Source organism: Schistocerca serialis, chromosome 11 (assembly GCF_023864345.2).
Source record: "Schistocerca serialis cubense isolate TAMUIC-IGC-003099 chromosome 11, iqSchSeri2.2, whole genome shotgun sequence".
NCBI classification, from domain to species: Eukaryota; Metazoa; Arthropoda; class Insecta; order Orthoptera; family Acrididae; genus Schistocerca; species Schistocerca serialis.
The window spans coordinates 174,121,712-174,139,596 of record NC_064648.1 but is presented as its reverse complement, the minus strand read 5'-3'; the positions used below and the strand labels follow the sequence as shown (position 1 = coordinate 174,139,596).

At 41.9% G+C, this 17,885-nt stretch overlaps 1 protein-coding gene across 1 annotated transcript in view; it reads left to right on the top strand.

The window, feature by feature from the left end:
- LOC126426758 (uncharacterized) overlaps positions 1-7,277 on the top strand; it is a 441,752-nt gene extending 434,475 nt beyond the window's left edge. Inside the window, exons 35-36 of the mRNA XM_050088747.1 lie at positions 3,590-4,010; positions 6,226-7,277. Of these exons, the coding sequence (XP_049944704.1) occupies positions 3,590-4,010; positions 6,226-6,234 (430 nt within the window). The 3' untranslated portion in view covers positions 6,235-7,277. The remainder of the gene's footprint in view (positions 1-3,589; positions 4,011-6,225) is intronic.
- The last annotated feature ends 10,608 nt before the right edge of the window (positions 7,278-17,885 follow it).

Sequence of the window (17,885 nt, the reverse complement as noted above, 5' to 3'; positions counted from 1 at the left end):
ACAACAGTTTTACCTGTCACTGTCACATATCCTAGCAGTTTTGTACAACAAATTGTACTGCAGTTTTCAGGGATCCTTGAATATGCTTCAATTAAACCACACATTTTCGTAACACCCAGTTGTAATTTCAGAATCCACCAAACAGGGCTTCACAAACACGTAGATGGTATCTGTCGGTTTACTTCTGTGGGCTATCCACAGCAAGAGATAAGTGATGTCATACACAGTCGTCATTTACAGTAGACGGAAGAATTTAAATCGTGCTCCACGAGCAGTACGATCGATAAATATACGGCTTTCGGGTCTGGTGCCGGATTGACTTTCGTATATCCCGGAACACGTCCTAGAGGCGACTGCTCGACACTAGCAGCCGGTGGCCGCGTGTTACGGCTGTCAGGCAACAACTGCTACTGTGTACAGAGATCTTATTTAAAATCGGTGCGGGCACGATCGAGTTGCTCGCAGAGGGACGAGTGTAGGGTGTCCGGAGCCCCCTACCGGGAGCCGAGCTCTGGCCTTCCGGGTGACCGGTGCAGGCACTAGCTGTCGCTGCGGCCGAGAGTCGAGCCAAAATTATCGACTAGGTGAATCCTCGGGTTTGTTGCCGAGTAACTGTAGTCGGAAATTCTCATTTCCTTGTATATCTAATGGCAGCAAGTGCAAGGCTCCAGGCAGCACTTAATTGGAATCCCGAATCCCTATTTATTAGGTTACCTGCTGAATGTTTGTCGCCTCCTTTATCAAATTCTCCCAGTGAGAGGAAACTGAGGATACAATCTTTGTGTGCTTATACATCGTGTTGTGTCCTATACTGAGAAAGTGCTCTTCTATTACGGACTTACGGGGTGACGCAGATGTGTACGGCGGTGGACCTCGTCACACTGCTCTCACACTGTATGTCGCATCCGGTCAGTATACATCTCATTTCACACACTCTAGGAATCTCGTACGTGCCTCGTTTCCCGGTGCCGAGGTAATCCTTGCAGGAGCTAATACATTCCGCAGTTTTGCCGAGGGACAAAAGACTTACGTGATGCCGTGTATAACGAGAACTCGGGAAGTATCACCGAAGTAAGGTGAAACGGCTGAGATGGTGGGTCCTCTGTTTCTTCATTTCAGTCACTCATCTGGATTTGTTTTGCTGGAATGTGTAATAAATTTGTCTTTCAGGATAACCGTCACGTAAGAAAACTGTCGTAAGGTGTCGGAGCTCACACGACAGTCTGTCAGTGTCGGACTTGACGCGTGCCCTGCGAATCGGCGTGCGCAGTACAGTCACATTGTGTAGGGTCGTGACCCTGCGAGCAGGAGATAACGCTGTGCCCAAGTGTTCTGTCTACTTTCCCTTCTACTGAAACACCTGGGAAGCGTGACGGATGCCATCCTTCTCCATCTTCAACTCGATTCTAAACTGAATAGTCAGATTTACCAAATTTAAATGTTAAAGAAATGCTGGTAACTTTTCAGTTCCACGAGGACACACCACACACACATTATGTACACAGACCAAAAGCGGGAAGATTTTAAAGAAGCCGACTGTCTTGCTTCCGCTTCAGAATTTTCTGTGTAATAGGAGGAGGAGGAAGAGAAGGGCGTTAGTGTTTAATGTCCCGTCGACAATGAGCTCATTAGAGACGGAGCACGAGGTCAGAGTCGGGAAGGACGGAGAAGGAAATCGACCGTGCCCTTTCAGAGGAACCGTCCCGGCATTTGCCTTAAGGGGTTTAGGGAAATCGTGGAAAACCTAAATCTGGATGGCTGGACACAGGTTTGAACCGTCGTCCTCCCGAATGCGAGTCCAGTGCACTAACCACTGCGCTTCCTCACTCGGTCACTGTCTGTAATAGTTGACCACCACCGGAGACAGGAGTTTTCCCGTCAGTGACCCCATCTACTTGTTCTCAAAGTACTTGTGTTAAATCTGCAACAGCAGAGCATTACCTCAGTACTAGACACAGAATGATGTTCGAGAAGGCAAAGATTATGTACTCGTATTTGTATTTCTTGGGCAGTGTGATCAAGCAGACAATACACTGTTGCACAACAGGTAATCTAATAGGGATTCAAGATTCCAATTAAGAATGGTGCCCCTATAGTGTGCTGGCTGTTGTTGTTGTTGTTGTTGTTGTTGTTGTTGTTATATCCCCTCGGCACCTGCCGGGCGACATCCCTCAACGCGTCACGATGCTACCAGCAGTCTAGCACACAGGCGCGGCTACTCTGCAACGGATATGTCGAACAGAACGATGTAGCTCGGATCCCAGTAGGGCCTACAGACACGTTATCATCCTGTGACTACGAGTAGCTCGACAGTGCGAGCGCGACTTTCAAACGAGGCCTCCGTAACGAACTGTTGCGATGTCGGCATTGGCAGTTGCTGCGTGCCAGCCGTAGCAAACAGCCACCGCCTGCCACGATTGTTCGAGGCCGTAAAACTTCTTCGGCAGTGTGACAAGAACAATGTTCGATGTAGAGGCCTCTCTCCTTTGGCTTGTAGGTAACTTATGCTGTATTATAAATTGCAATGTAGTATTGTGGGTATTAAAGTAGGAAAGGGAGTCTCGTGAAGATGAAATATTATTAATTTATTTTTATTTTATTATATATGATATTATAAGGGAGACCAAGAGGTTCAGAGGGATGTAGGCTGCAGTAGGTACTGGGAGATGAAGAAGCTTGCACAGTATAGAGTAGCGTGGAGAGCTGCATCAAACCAGTCTCAGGACTGAAGACCACAACAACAACAATAACAACAACAATATATGATATAAATGAAAAAGCAGGGTCTTTTCCTAAAATTAGTGTTGGTTTCAAACCTTGTTGCTTTTACATTAATCTGTTGTGTAAGGTCCAAATAACAGTAATTTAGTTGTAGACATTTTGTTAATTTTTGACATTTTCATTCTCTTACCAATGTGAAACTGGGCTCATTCAACATTCCTAAGTATGATCTTCCATAACAGTAATTTAGTTATAGACATTTTGTTAATTTTTGACATTTTCATTCTCTTACCAATGTGAAACTGGGCTCATTCAACATTCCTAAGTATGATCTTCCATAACAGTAATTTAGTTATAGACATTTTGTTAATTTCTGACATTTTCATTCTCTTACCAATGTGAAACTGGACTCATTCAACATTCCTAAGTATGATCTTCCATATTGGATTGTAAGGCAAGTAGTTTGTGAATGATTTCATTAATTAGTTCTTGAACATTCAGTGTTGGCCACAAGTATGTATTAAGTAAAGGGAGTTGTCTAAATATTCACCATCCCATGCTGCATTTTATTTACAAAGTCAGAACCGTTGGTGATGAATTCACACATTTATATGTGTTGCAGTAGTCAATGTAAGTAGTTCATATCAAGCATTGCTAAAAGCTGTTAACATAAACAGAGAAATTTGAGTTTATCTTTCTCTCCTGATGCTGAATTCAAATCTAGATCAAACTTCTCTGGTCTACATTTTCCATTTACATTCTAAACCACTGAAGTGAAATATCTTCTTATAACATGCTGAATTAATTATTTATGTACCGTTGACTGAACTGTTTTGTCCATCTCTGTGTGTTTGTCTTGGCATTTCAGGTCTATTCAACCTTCTGATGGGAATGACAGTGCTTCATTTGAAGAAAGTAATCACCAAGATGTGGCACCTGATGATGTGGTTGTGGAGCAAGAGAAGCCAACACCCTTCACCAGTTGTAATGTTCCGACACAAGGAATTGTCTCACCTGAGGACAATTCCATCTGCAGTGCAGACAACACGAGCACTGCAGACAATAACGTTTCCGTCTTCACCTGCAGTTCGTGCCTACAGAGTTTTTCGTCAAAATACAGCCTCGTAATGCACGTGTTCCTCCACGTCGACGGTGTGGAGCCGCCGTCACACGTGTGTAGACACTGTGGAGAAGTGTTTCTCACTCGTCGCGGCCTGAATAAGCATTTGAGGACGAAAGACGGTGACGAGACTGTGAGTGCACACACGTTTTCTGACACTAGAAAAAAGGTATGTAGCTCTAGTCATATGTGCAAAGATGTATTCACTTCAAAAGATCACACACCCATCGGTTTCAGTGCAGTCACAGATAACAAGTCACACGACACTGGTCCTATATCACAGAGACACCGTTGTCAATCCGATGACTGCTCTCTTTGTCAAAAAAAATCTAAATCAGTTTCTACATCACGTGCACCTACAAAGCGGTACAAATGTAACGTATGTAGCCAATCCTTCGCTTTTGCGTGTTATCTCGAGAAACGTGGTATCATGGACTCCGGGGTGAAGCCACACAAATGTGAAGTTTGTGGAAAATTGTTTGCTAGAGTTTACGATCTTAAGGTCCATTTATTAGTTCATTCTGGGTTGAAGTCACTGAAGTGTGACGTTTGTGATAAGTTGTTTGCTACAGTCGAGGAACTCAAATCCCATTCAGTACAGCACTGTGGGCTAGAATCACACAGATGTGAGATCTGTGGCAAATCGTTCGCTTCACTCGTTTCTCTCAAATCCCACGTCGTAGTGCACTCTGTTGTGAAGTCTCGCAAATGTGACGACTGTGGCAAACTGTTCGCCAGAGTCGGTAAGTTCGAACTCCACCTGTCGGTGCATTCCGGGTCGAAGTCGCTCACGTGCAGTGTGTGTAGTAAAGTGTTTAAGAGTGCTCTTCATCTCGAGAGGCACATGGGAGTGCACTCTTCACTGGACGTGTAACTTTACATACTAAAAAGTGTCAATAGTAGTTTGGTGTACAATTAATTTTTCCATTTGTTCCTTGTTGGAATACCTTTACAGTATTTGTAATATCTGTGTGTGCGTGAATCTACCTGTCATTTCAATAATAAATATATTCAGTTCTTTCGGTAGTTACTGAAACTCCCCCTGTGACTCCTGCAGAGTATTAGTTTGAAATGTCTGTTGACGTACGCACGAAGACAGACTGTAGTACTGCCCGCTTTCACCCGACGGTGTCGCCACTTGCCACTAGTGGCACACTGCAGTGGCACTCGTTCCGGCTCGTGTGTACGCCGATGGGCACGGAAGCAGTCGAGTGCGGGCGCTGTCGGAAAGTGTACTTCTCCCGAGGGAGGTAGTGACTGCTCGAAAGAGTCTCGTGAGGTCGGTAGCCACGTGTGTGGCGAAACGCAGAGTCACAGGTCCCTATTTTGTCGGGTATCGGAGCTCGGAGACGACAGGGACCGTGCCGAAAAACGGAAGAGTACTGGGTGTCCGGCAACTTTGCACAAACTGAGGCCGGGCTCGTCGGTGAACCCGATAGGGGAGCACGGGCGAATCGCGTCAGTTTGACAAAATAGAGAAAGCGACAGGTCTTTCACGGGGACCCGTTCCCACCGTCATCCCTGAGGATTTGAAGATGCAGTAGGTGTGTGCACAGTGGGTGCTCCACTCCGGCAACATTGCGCAGAAACGGAAGCGCGTGTAGATATGTCGACAGTCGGTGCGACAGTACCGCGCGAGTCCGGTGGAGTTCTTCCGAGTGTCCGGTCACCGTCGACGAGTCAGTTTTTCTTCGAGACTCCGGAAAAGAAAAGCCCGTCTGTGGAGAGGTAGCGAACCGGGAGCACTCGTCCCGAGAAGTTGCGCGTGTGACTGTTTGCACAGAAACGAGGGGTGACTGTATTCTGGTATCGGGAAGGGAGACTGCAGGTGGATCGGCTCCCTCCCAGTACGGCCCTGAACTGTGACTGGCACTGTAGTTTACTACAGCGACTCCACCGACGCCTCCGACAGTGTCGACACGGTAAAAGGGGCTCCGACACGACACTGCGTGGCCACGTGCCGGTCGCTAGACCGTCGTCACTGTGCGTAAGCTGAGGGTTACTGTGGTGTCGCATACTCCGCATTTGCCAGATCCGGTTCCTAGAAACTTTGCCCTATTCGGTGTGACGAAACGGGTCGCACCGAATGAGGAGTCCGCCACCGGTGACGAACTTCGTGCAGTGCCGGGATTCGTCAGAAGAATTGTTTGCTACGCAATTGAGGAACCTGCCAGAACGGAGGCAAAAGTGTATAGACACTGGTGGGGAATACCTGTATTACAATGTGTATTTCTTTTGTCAGTAAATGATTCGTGTGAACACAAACAGTTGTAATGTCAATCAGTTTTGGATGCATCGAGTACATGTTTTTATTATTTTATTTGCATTGCTTTGTGTGCAATAATAAGAAGATAATAGAATAATGCTAATCGTGAATATTTCAGCTCGTCTAATCATCTAGGAGAGGGATGTGTTTGTACAGGGGGTGAGTTACACTGAAGCATTTACTAAGTCAAGAAAAACAACTACCGCCCAAAGTAAGTCCCGGGAATTTCTCCTCCTGCTCTCAGTAAATAAAATATTTTTGTTTTATTCCATAAATTACGTAAATAACTGTATATTAATTCACGGCAAACCTCTTCAGCTTTGAATATTGCCTGGTCAAATAATGTGTTTGTTTGTATTATATAAATTTTGTAATTAGTTTAAGTTTGCTCAGTAATGTTGGATGAGTTGATTTGTAGATATGGAGATACTTTATTTAAATTCATATGTATTCAGTGCCGCATGTGTGGCAGATACAGTGAAACAAGTTGAATGATACTTAAATATATACTGAAGAAATTGTGTTAAGTTTATGTTCTTAAGTAAGTTACATTCATTGTAATCTTTAAAGATGTTGAATATTTTGAAGATATTTTTGAAACTATTACCTTCTTGTTAATACTCATGTCAAGCTGTAAATGTTACCTGTGAAATATAGTATGTATTTATGTGTCAGCAGTTTCATTTCTCAAAATGTGACTGACTTAAGTGATAATTTTCTAATGAGTCAATTTCTTTTACATATTTATGAATGCTGTGTGCATTACATGAGGGAAATAAGGATTCTACCACATGAAGTCACACTTATAAAAGCAGTAAAGTTCAGAATCTCGTGGCCCAGCTTTCCTCGGCCTCATTTGAAATACGTACACATATATTGGGGGAGCATTTTCACAAAGTGTGACACAAACTCTCTGCGAGTAATATGAAATTAAGGTGGTCAAACATTTAAATTTTTGTTCTCGTGAATTGGAGTATGTCATGTGTATCTTAAGTACCTACGCTGTAGTTGAGCAGGTATGTGTCTCAGATTGTTCCTGACATCTATATTACCATATACAAAACAGTCAATGATTTTGGTAATGTACAGTTAATGTAATGAAGAATAGGAAAATGATCTGACATATCATAAGTTAGTGAAATTTATTTGCACTTTCAAAACACTCCTCGATTGATGGTGATAATGTTGTACAATTACTGTGACAATTGACAAATGCTGTGAGAATAACACAATCTCCTGCATATTTTTAGTTTTACCTTACTAACACAATAAGTACACAATTCTATTGACAAATTCATTTACTTCCAAGGAAAGCTGTTGTATTGCTGCATTACAAAAATGAAATAAAAGATAAACTAAATGCAACATTGGCAAAAACTTAGGTTCAAAACGGTGCACTAATTCAACTTAATTATTCAAACTGGATTTTGTAGCACAGGAAGACGATGACTACATATGAATTACTTCAACTGGTTGAACTCGGACAGGTTCTCAGTTTATAAGTATCCACATCTGCTTCGTGCAATGCCTGGATAATTTTGATCTACACACATATTTTACATTGCTTTGTAACCATTTATCATCGTCTCATATCCTCTGAAGGTATGACAGTATGACTTCGTCAGCTGTTTGTTGCAAGTTGAAGTAATGCCGTGAAGTCTCCAATAATATTTAAACAAAATTATGTACTTTTTTCTTTCTGCTGGCTTGTGGTGCAACAGTGGTGTCAGTAGCCCTCCAGCTACATCCATCAGATTGCTTCTTCACGCAGCACATTTCTTGATTGAGGAATTATTTTTTAAATATGAGACTTATTTTGCTGAATGTACAGAGAATTACTTTCTACCTGCACAAATTCAGGTGTAATGTTATATTCGTGTAGTGTTGATATTTTCTTTCTGGTGGCTTGTGGTGCAACAGTGGTGTCAGTAGCCCTCCAGCTACATCCATCAGATTGCTTCTTCACGCAGCACATTTCTTGATTGAGGAATTATTTTTTTAATATGAGACTTATTTTGCTGAATGTACAGAGAATTACTTTCTACCTGCACAAATTCAGGTGTAATGTTATATTCGTGTAGTGTTGATATTTTCTACAGCTAATGCAACACGTTTGACGCGATCTGTTCCAGCTAAGAAAGCATTTCGCTAGGCGCCCTTTTAACGTGAGAAACGGTTATAGATTTTCCCTGTCATTTCAGTTTCCTCAGCAAACGAGAGTTGGATACAGGTTACAAAGGGCTTTGAAGTACGAAGGAACTTCATTTAGATAGCCTGAGCAACAGCTGCCAGCAATAAGACATTAATCTTTAGTTCTTATCTAGTTTACCTTTTGATGTGTAGAGGTCCTTCCTTAGTCTTAGAAAATTGTTGAGACACTTACAGGATTGCACAACTATTGCAGAACTGGCTGTGTCTTATAATACTGGTTTTGTCAGAACCTGCAAACTGAAGAAAGATTACAAAAGTGTGTTCACTGTCCAAGTCTCTGTGCTCAGTCTGTAACTGAACACTCATTCATCAGAAAGCTGTGGTTGTTCAACGGGATATGGTTTCGATAAATGTTCACACGGGACAAATGCTTTTGACCGACAGTAAACACATATGGTACATTCAGCTTTATTCCTCTTTGTGGTGCCTTCTGTGGTATATTTAAAACTTTGCTGTCTTTTCTGTGGCACTATGTCTCTTATCTGAAGAATTGTTTCCAGACTGGTTGACTATTAATTAAGCAGTTTCACCGTGCTCGGTTTCGTATAATGAGAGCACACACCCCATCAAATTCTTATAGCATATTAGTGAAATTCAGTTTAAGAACAGCTGCTGACAATGTGTTTCATTGTTACTAATGAGAGAATTTCTGTTCAGTGAATATTGTTTCATGTTACGCAGAGTTAAGCGTAGTAATATATTTCTTTAGTTAGGGTTCATTTGGCAAATGAATTTTATTCACTTAAGTCATTGAGAGACTCTGTGCCTAAGATATAAACCACACAAAATACACTGATGGAAAAAAGGATCAAAACACCACGAAGTTGTCGTGCAATGTAAACAAAAGTGGGTAGACGTGTATCTACATCTGTAAGATGATGCCTGTTCACATTTTGAGCAAGTTGCACAACAGTGCCACTACGAGGATGCAAATCAGGTTTACTTTAAATACATACCGTAACAGTCTCGAGCGTCAGTTACATTCGAGACCGGACTCGGCGAGTCGACGTTCGTCGAGAATGTCCGTAAGGGGACAAAGGTGTCAGTGTCTGCACCTCAGTGACTCTGTCGAGTTCACGTAATAGGGCAGCCGGATGTACCTCCTTCAATATTGCGGGAAGACTCGGCAGGAATGTAGCCACTTTACACGACTGCCGGTAGTGGTTGTCACGAGAAGGTACAGTCTCGAGAATACGGGGCTCGGGACGGCTGCACGGTACGACCGTAGTGTTCGGCACTAGCTCTGGTGCATCGTACTGCATCCACAGTGTCTCAGTGAACTGTTACAAATCGCTTACTTCGAGGACAGCTGCGAGCCGGGCGCCTTACGGCGTGCATTCCGGTGACCCCGAACCGCCGCCATTTGCGACTTCAGTGGTTTTGAGCGAGAGCTCGCTGGAGGGCACGGTGGAGGTGTATTGTGCTTTGTCGTTAAAGTTGGTTACGCCTCAGTGCCAGTGACGGCCACGTTTTGGTTAGGGCGAAGCCAGTGAGGGCTTGCAACCAACCTCTCTGCATGCTACATACACTAGACCTATAACTGGAGTTGTGGTCCGGGGTGTGCTTTTGTATGACAGCAGGAGCATTCGTATCACTATTTCGTGCACCCCGACTGCAAATTTGTCTGTCAGTCTGGTGATTCGACCTGTTGTGCTGCCAACCACAAACGACATTCCGTGGGGTGTTTTCCGGCAGGATAATGCTTGCCCACGTACCGCCGGCATAACCCGACACGCTCTACAGTGTGTCGATATGTTGCCTCGGCCTGCTCGATTGCCAGATTTGTCTCCACTCGTGCACGTACGGGCACGATCTGATAACAACTCTGGTGTCGTCCACAACTGGCATTAACCATCCCTGTATTGACCGTGAGAGAGTGACAGGCACGGAACTGCATCTCACTGACTGATACGTGGTACCAGTAAAACACGATGTGGTACCAGTAAAACATGATGTGTGCACATTTGCATGTATGCATTCAACATTGTGGCAGTTGTACCAATTAGTAATGTACAAGCTTTCCACATTTGCAGTGGCTTATCTCGTGATTTCATTTATCCGTGATCTCACTGTGTAATCATTAAAGACAAAATGTACTTCTGAAATGTCATTACTCTACATTAATGTGTGTGTGTGTGTGTGTGTGTGTGTGTGTGTGTGTGTGTGTGTGTTGCAATTTTTTTCCGTCAGTGTAGTTTTCTTGAGGAGGTACTGTGTCTAACCTTAATGGCAGCATTAGAGGTATGTCTCAACGAACCCACAGGGATGGTCTGAGCCCAGGAGGAGGGGTATTCCAACACAGTTAAAATGTACCCCAGGGATGTATAAGTAAGTTATTTCCACAGTGATAGAACAATACGTGCAGGGAAAGTTCTTTTCCATTAGAGTTGGATAATATGATGTGACCTTACAAAAGAGATCTTGTAAACTAAACTAAACTAAACTAAACTGGAGTGAGGAAGAAAATGATAAGGCCATGAACACATTTAAAGATAACATGTCTGTTAGAAGGGTTCTGTTGTATATAAGATGAATTATTTTGCTATATTTTACAGATTAATAAAAGTACTGTGCTCGATATGAACTTATTATTAATCACACGAAAGCACCACCGAGTTGTTATCGTCCCAAGCGTACATTCCTGCGAGATTTCAGTGCAAATGTAGAATGTAGGTGAGAAGGAGGAATATATGTAAACACAGCCCTGTATCAACAGACAAAGTTAACTATTTTCTACAAAAAATTCCAGTGTCGTCAAGTGAGCATTGAGCTGCCAGTATGAGATAAATGACAGCTATTTATTATAACTGAGGAAGCAGCAGCAGCATTTTTTGAAGTAGCAGCTGTCTTTCAAATAAAATGGGTCTCACTTAGCCACTGTGAGCACGAATAGGATTAAGCAATTGCTAATAGAGAGTTGTCCAACACATTATGTTTCTACGGTGAGCTGCTTTTGTGTTAATACCTCGACTGTTTTCACGTTCGTGAGGGCTCTTCGTATCGATGATATCTGCAGAACATACTCGTAACTCATAAATGGGGAATGTGTTCCTTCTGTATATGCCTAAACATAATGATTTCCTCCAACATAACCGTGAGTTTTGAAACTGCATCCAGAGATTGTAAATTAATGCATCATATTCATAACTTTCCCTTTCTTTGCGTTTATTTTCAAGTACTATAAACTATCAAATTTTTTGCACTGTTGTACACAAAGACGACAAAAGTCATGGGATACCTCCTAATATTGTTAATTAATTGAAACCCTCAGCTGCCGACAGGTGTACGATATACCTCGATGTGGACAGCTGAAAATGTGCGCCCCGACTGGAACTCGAACCCGGGATCTCCTTCTTACACGGCAGACGCTCTATCCACCTGAGCCACCGAGGAAACTGAAGAGCGCAGTTGCACGGTCATCAATGGTATCTGTTCTTTTGAGAACAGTTACTATCTTCATATATCCTAATATTGTGTCGGATCACGATTTGCACAGCGTAGTGCAGCAGCTCGACATGGCACGGACTTGACAAGTCGTCAGAAGTCCCCTGCAGAAATACGTAGCCCTGCTGCTCCTATAGCCGTCCGTAATTGCGAAAGTGTTGCCGGTGCAGAATTTTGGGCACAAACTGACGTCTCGATTATGTCCCATAAATGTTCGACGGGATTCGTGTCGTACGATCTGGCTGGCAAAACCGTTCACTCGAATTGCAGCCTGGCAATGTGTAAGATTTTCATGTGTAAAAATTGTGGTCACATGATATTGTCATCATTGTTTGGGAACGTGAAGTTCACGGACGGCTGCAAATGGTCTCTAAATAACCAAATATAACCATTTCCAGTCACTGACCAATTCAGCTGGACCAGTGGACCCTGTCCATTCCATGTAAACACAGCCCACACCACCCCAGGTTGCACAGTGCCTTGTTACCAGCTTGGGTCTGTGACTTCACAGGGTCTGCACCACACTCAATCCCCACCGTCAGCTCTTACCGTCTGAAATCGGGACTCGTCTGACCGGGCCAGGTTTTCCGATCGTCCGGGGTCCGACCGATACGGTCATGAGCCCGGGAGAGGCTACGTAGGCAGTGTTGTGCTGTCAGCAGAGGCATTCGCATCGGTCGTCTGGTGCCGTATCCCGTCCGTGCCAAACTTTGTCGCACGGAATATTGAATTCGCTAATGATTTCAAAACTGGAACGTCCCGAGCGTCTTGCTCCGACTGCCATTCCCCATTCGGAGTCTGTTAATTCCTGTTTTATGGTCGTAGTCGTGTCTTTTCAAATGAATCATATGAGTAGAAATGACAGCTTGACCAATGCACTGTCTTTTTGTACCTATTGTACACAATACTGATGTAGCGTTGCAGCTATTACGCAACTGCTGATTTTTGCAGTAAGTTTGTTACGTTATGGCAAGCTTTTTTGGGAGCCTGCAGTATAGCAGCGTTTGGTGGAGGCCGGCACGTTGGCTGCCGTATGCATCGAAGCCTCACCTGTCGCTAAAGCGGACTGTGAGAATGCTCACTGTGGCACATACTAAAATCACTTATTCACCTCACCTGAAAAACTAAATAACTACATTAAATAGTAACTGTTTTATTCCAAATTTGGTTCATGACATTTTGTTATTCAGGCGAGCTTTGTGTCAAAATTTGATACCTGTAACAGTTACAGAGATATAAAAAAATCTATTAAAAAAAGTACTTAACCGACACTTAAAAGCATAAATTCAGATAGTAATAATAACAGTTTGTATTTCTTATGTTATTTAGAAACAGTAATAGCACTCTTAGTGTGCTGATTTATTTTATAAAGATTTTTCAATTCTAAACGTTTCGTAATTTTTCATTTGTAATGGAGATAACAGTTTAAAAGTTAATATTTATATTTTGCGTAAAGGTGAGAGTAAATGAGAGTGAATGTGATTGTATATGTGGGACATATGTCGAATTTCAATTCTATATCACATTACACTTTACATAACTAGCAAGTGTTACACCACCCGTATGTCATGAAGAAACTACGAATCCCCCTAACTGGTGGATGACGTATGTCTATGAGTGTTTGCTTTTGTAATAACGCAGCCAGAAAGGTAGTAAGAGGATGATCAGTTCTAAACTATATTTCAAGCATAGTTTTCTCATAGTTTCCGTTTCGTTTGATTCGGTGGAACTTTTTGTTAATACTTGCAGCATGAAATGACGTAGATGCATCTGCGAATGTCGATTGAAGTAAAGCAGTTTGAGTGTGAATATGATCATGAAGGAGGTCATGTTAGACATGTCTGAAAAAATTATTTGTAAGATGAAGAAATGACTGTTATATCACATTCAGTTTATATTGCGTTCAAGCAAATGCAGTTATGGACAGTTCCGTGAAGTTAGGAAGATATTGAAGTGTTTGTTGTAGAGAAAACTGCATGTGAAACTGTCGGCCTTGGTAAAGAATTCTGTGTGGCGTGTATCTTCTTTTGAAGAATCCACTGAAAAGGACCGAGTGTGAAACTCATTTCGTAGTAGAGTATTGATTGACTGTATTAATTACCAAGGGCGTACCTAGGATCTGAACGGTGGGGAGGGGAGGGGGGGGGGGGGAAGGTCATACTAGTCTCAGGAAACAAGGACTCGAGACAACATACAGCACTTCTTATTAAATAAAACAGTAAACTAGTGAAAAACTGCTTTCAATAAACATTTTAAATATAAGAATGCACTTCTTTAAAAATACAACTTTTTAATTCAGTAATAATCTTCTAGGATTTGCCGACAGTAACGTGCCGAAGACGAAAAAATTACTCCCGGATCTGCACAAACGAGTTCGAATATCTGTTGGGGGGGGGGGGGGGGGGCGCAGCTGCCATAACTAAAAGACAATAAAAAACATTAGTATCGATAAGCGGACATTTTCAATGAAGGAAAGAAGCATCCATTTTTGCCCATTAGTAATAGAGATTTACAGGTTTATTTTGTTACCTGAGTTGCGCGGACTTTGCAATCATCAGTATGGACAATGGTTTTCTACAATGCTGCTTTTAACATCGTCTACATTGTACCAACGAATGCAGAGCAACAGGTGGTGAACGAATGCTATACTGAGGTAGGTTGACATTATTTTTGCACTTGCTTCACAGTGCTATCGAACATTGAAAACCCGCGCTGCCACATTTCCACCATCTGTATATGTGCATATCACAGCCCCATGGCTTTCATCACTTCAGTGGATATTGGCTCAAACAAATTAAGATATGAAACTCCAAAAATTAAATATTTCTTTACATGTGGTTACAGGAGAGCTTCTGTTAAGTTTGGAAGGTAGGAGACGAGGTACTGGCAGAAGTAAAGCTGTGAGGACGGGTCGTGAGTCGTGCTTCGGTAGCTCAGTTGGTAGAGCACTTGCCCGCGAAAGGCAAAGGTCCCGAGTTCGAGTCTTGGTCCGGCACACAGTTTTAATCTGACAGGAAGTTTCATATCAGCGCACACTCCGCTGCAGAGTGAAAATCTCATTCTGTATACATATCTAGTTTTTGTTTGTGTGTCTATCGACCTGCCAGCATTTTTGTTTGGTAAGTCACATCATCTTTGTTTTTAGATGTATCTAGTTTTTTAAAATTTAAATATATTATTAAGTCAGTAGTTGGTGGTTTTGCTATAAAATTATTATTTTATAAGATTCTTAGTAAATACATTTCTTTCAAAAATTGTGCTAATAACATTACGATATGTGGTAAATGAAGAAATAAGGACAGCTTGTAACGCTTCCGCCCTGCTCGGACGTACGTTATCTCTATAAAGCCTGTACTGCAATAAGTTCACGGGCTTCACCTTATAAACAAGGATTTTAGTACATAAGTTGACCGCGTGTACCTAATAGAAGCAAGATCGGACTTATACTCAGTCAATAACTACAGTGATGCATCAAGCAAATGTAAAGTATAATTACTCTTTCGCATGGACAAGAAGTACACACAGTAGATGCTACCTGTAATTAACAATTCGGTCGCCAGCCTACTTAGGCAATGAGTGAGTTTTTCCTTGTACAAGTGGGTGCATGTACAAGCGTAACTACACGTAGTAAAGTTGCGTTATACGGCAAAGTTTGGAACCAGAAAAATCCACTGAACTAAAGTTTTCTCTTTTAGTATTAATTTGAACGAGCTATAAATACACAACACCACACAGCAATGATTACTACGAACTACATTTTGTATTTTGGTCAGACTGAAATCGGGCATAGATTGCCCTAGCATTAGCAATCTCGAAAGTACACACACTACGTCACTATTAAGGATGGACAAACACTAATACACTTAGGATTAATATATAATTTAGCTTTACTGGTCAAATCTGATCAACACATTTCAAGGTTTGCAAGAATGGACAAGAGAAGGGGGGGGGGGGGGCCTGAAACTGTTATAGTCGTTATACTGAAACTGTTAAGTACTGAAGGCAAATTAACACTCAAAATTATCAATCTATGGATAACTACTCTTTTGTCTTACTTCTGAATAATTTAACTGTCATTATTTCTGTCTCAAATTAATTAAATAACATCGCTAACTCAATCCAACAAAAACTCTCTTCCAATTTAGTCACACTTTTGTTCTTTCTCAACATTTGCAATGACACATAGAAATTTTAGGCTCCTTTATGGCATAGATTAATCTGCTGATAATTTTCATTAACACTAACATTAAACTTTCAGTTTAGGATACTCGGGTTGCACAATACGAGGTAAGGATCCTGTCTAGGTCAGTGATCAGGATCAGTAATGGCTAAGGCAATTCTGGTAAAAGTCACGTTATTATTGAACAGTTAGAAACATTTTCGACACTGGTCCACACAGATACACTTCTAAAGATGAAATAAATGTTTGACCTGTGCAAGTCGGTGCGGCGGTTGGCGGGCAGCGAGATAGCGGGCAGCACAGCACACATACAAGCACGGCTAAGGCTCTCACTGCAGCGGCACTTTCCATCTTCTTAGCGTCGTAATCTTTCCAATTTCGTGCCTCAGAATACAGCCATGCCAAGTAGTCGTCGGAATCGGTTCATCCGAGGCTCAATGGAATCCACTTTTCCTGGGTAGCCTCCTCGGTACAGTACGTGTACTTCCGACTGTTGCTCGCCTTCGACTGTAATACTGTGCCCGTTGTGCCGAACCGCGCCAGTGTGCGTTTTCCCGCCTCGCCTGCCTCCACCTTTTCCCGCTCCCCTACAGGTAGGGTATTCACCACAGGTTTTCTACTACACATATCCTAATGCATTACCTACGTATGGACCAAGTGTATAAATTACAATTTTCACATCTTACAATAGTTTTAACATTAAATACACTTTCCTTTGATTACCACATTATTTGAAATCTAACATAAATAATAATATTCATTTCAAAAGTTGCTCACAGTCTCTTTAACATAACGATACTAACCGAAAAAAAAAAATTTTAAAACCTTGCTTATATTAATTTATCTAAATTCATAAAGAAAAAAAAATTATTATATGTACAGTTGTCGTTACAAGCTATGCTGTTTTCCATTTGACAGTGTAATATTAACTTCTGTTGCCTATTACGATCTTCTGCAGCTGACATTGCAGTAGACCCAAATGGGTGATAGTGTGTCCTCAGAGGACTTCATTGCACAGAATTAGAAGAATGGACAATTTCTTTGCTACCTGAAATGTGTTTAGTAAAAGTCAGGCAGGTGTTTCATTTATTTGTATATACATGTTTGTAGAGTGGTGCTGCTCCAAGAGATGAGCTTGTTGTGATCCTGTAGCAATTCTAGCAGCTGGTATCATCAGATGGTGCATAGATTTCAATTTTGGATACCGTTGCTGGCTTTTCTTGTTTTGAGAATGAGAACCTGCCAGCTTCATACTCATTGTTTACATATTTATTACGAAAAATACCTAACAATAAGCTCCCTCAATGGTAAACAAGATAGTCCTAGGATTGGAAAACAGAGATGAGCACTCCATAGGCAACAGGACCCTTCCATCAGCAGCTGTACTCCCTTAATACACTGCCCTCCATGTGTACGTTCTTGCGCACTTATTTTGGAATGTGGAGAGATTAGTTCCGGTCCATTGAAGAGGACGAGTATGACTCTCACAAAAACGGAAGGGATTACAATGCCTGTGACATCATGTCACTTCTGCTTTCACAGAAGTGCAGCCCTGCGAGTTTATGAATGCTGGCCCCCCAATCCCAATCACCACCGCTCTCTCCTCAAATAAAGATTTGCCTCATTCATTTAAAAGCAACAGAAAATAGTGATTATGGTGGAACAGAGTACCATATTTGCTTGTTTATTTGCACATTCGTCCAGGATTATCCCACAGCGATGTAGGATTTGTCATCATAATAAAATGAAAATAAATTGCGCCTTTAGACATACAAATAGAATATTTAAATTTATGAAGTGATCAAAAAGTCCGGGAAATTTATAATTTCGCGAGCTTTATACGTCCAATTAAAAAAAAAATTATCTTGTTGGTACATATGTTCATGACATACGTTTGCATTTTCAATAGTTTTCAATATTTTGTTTATTGTTGACAATCGAGA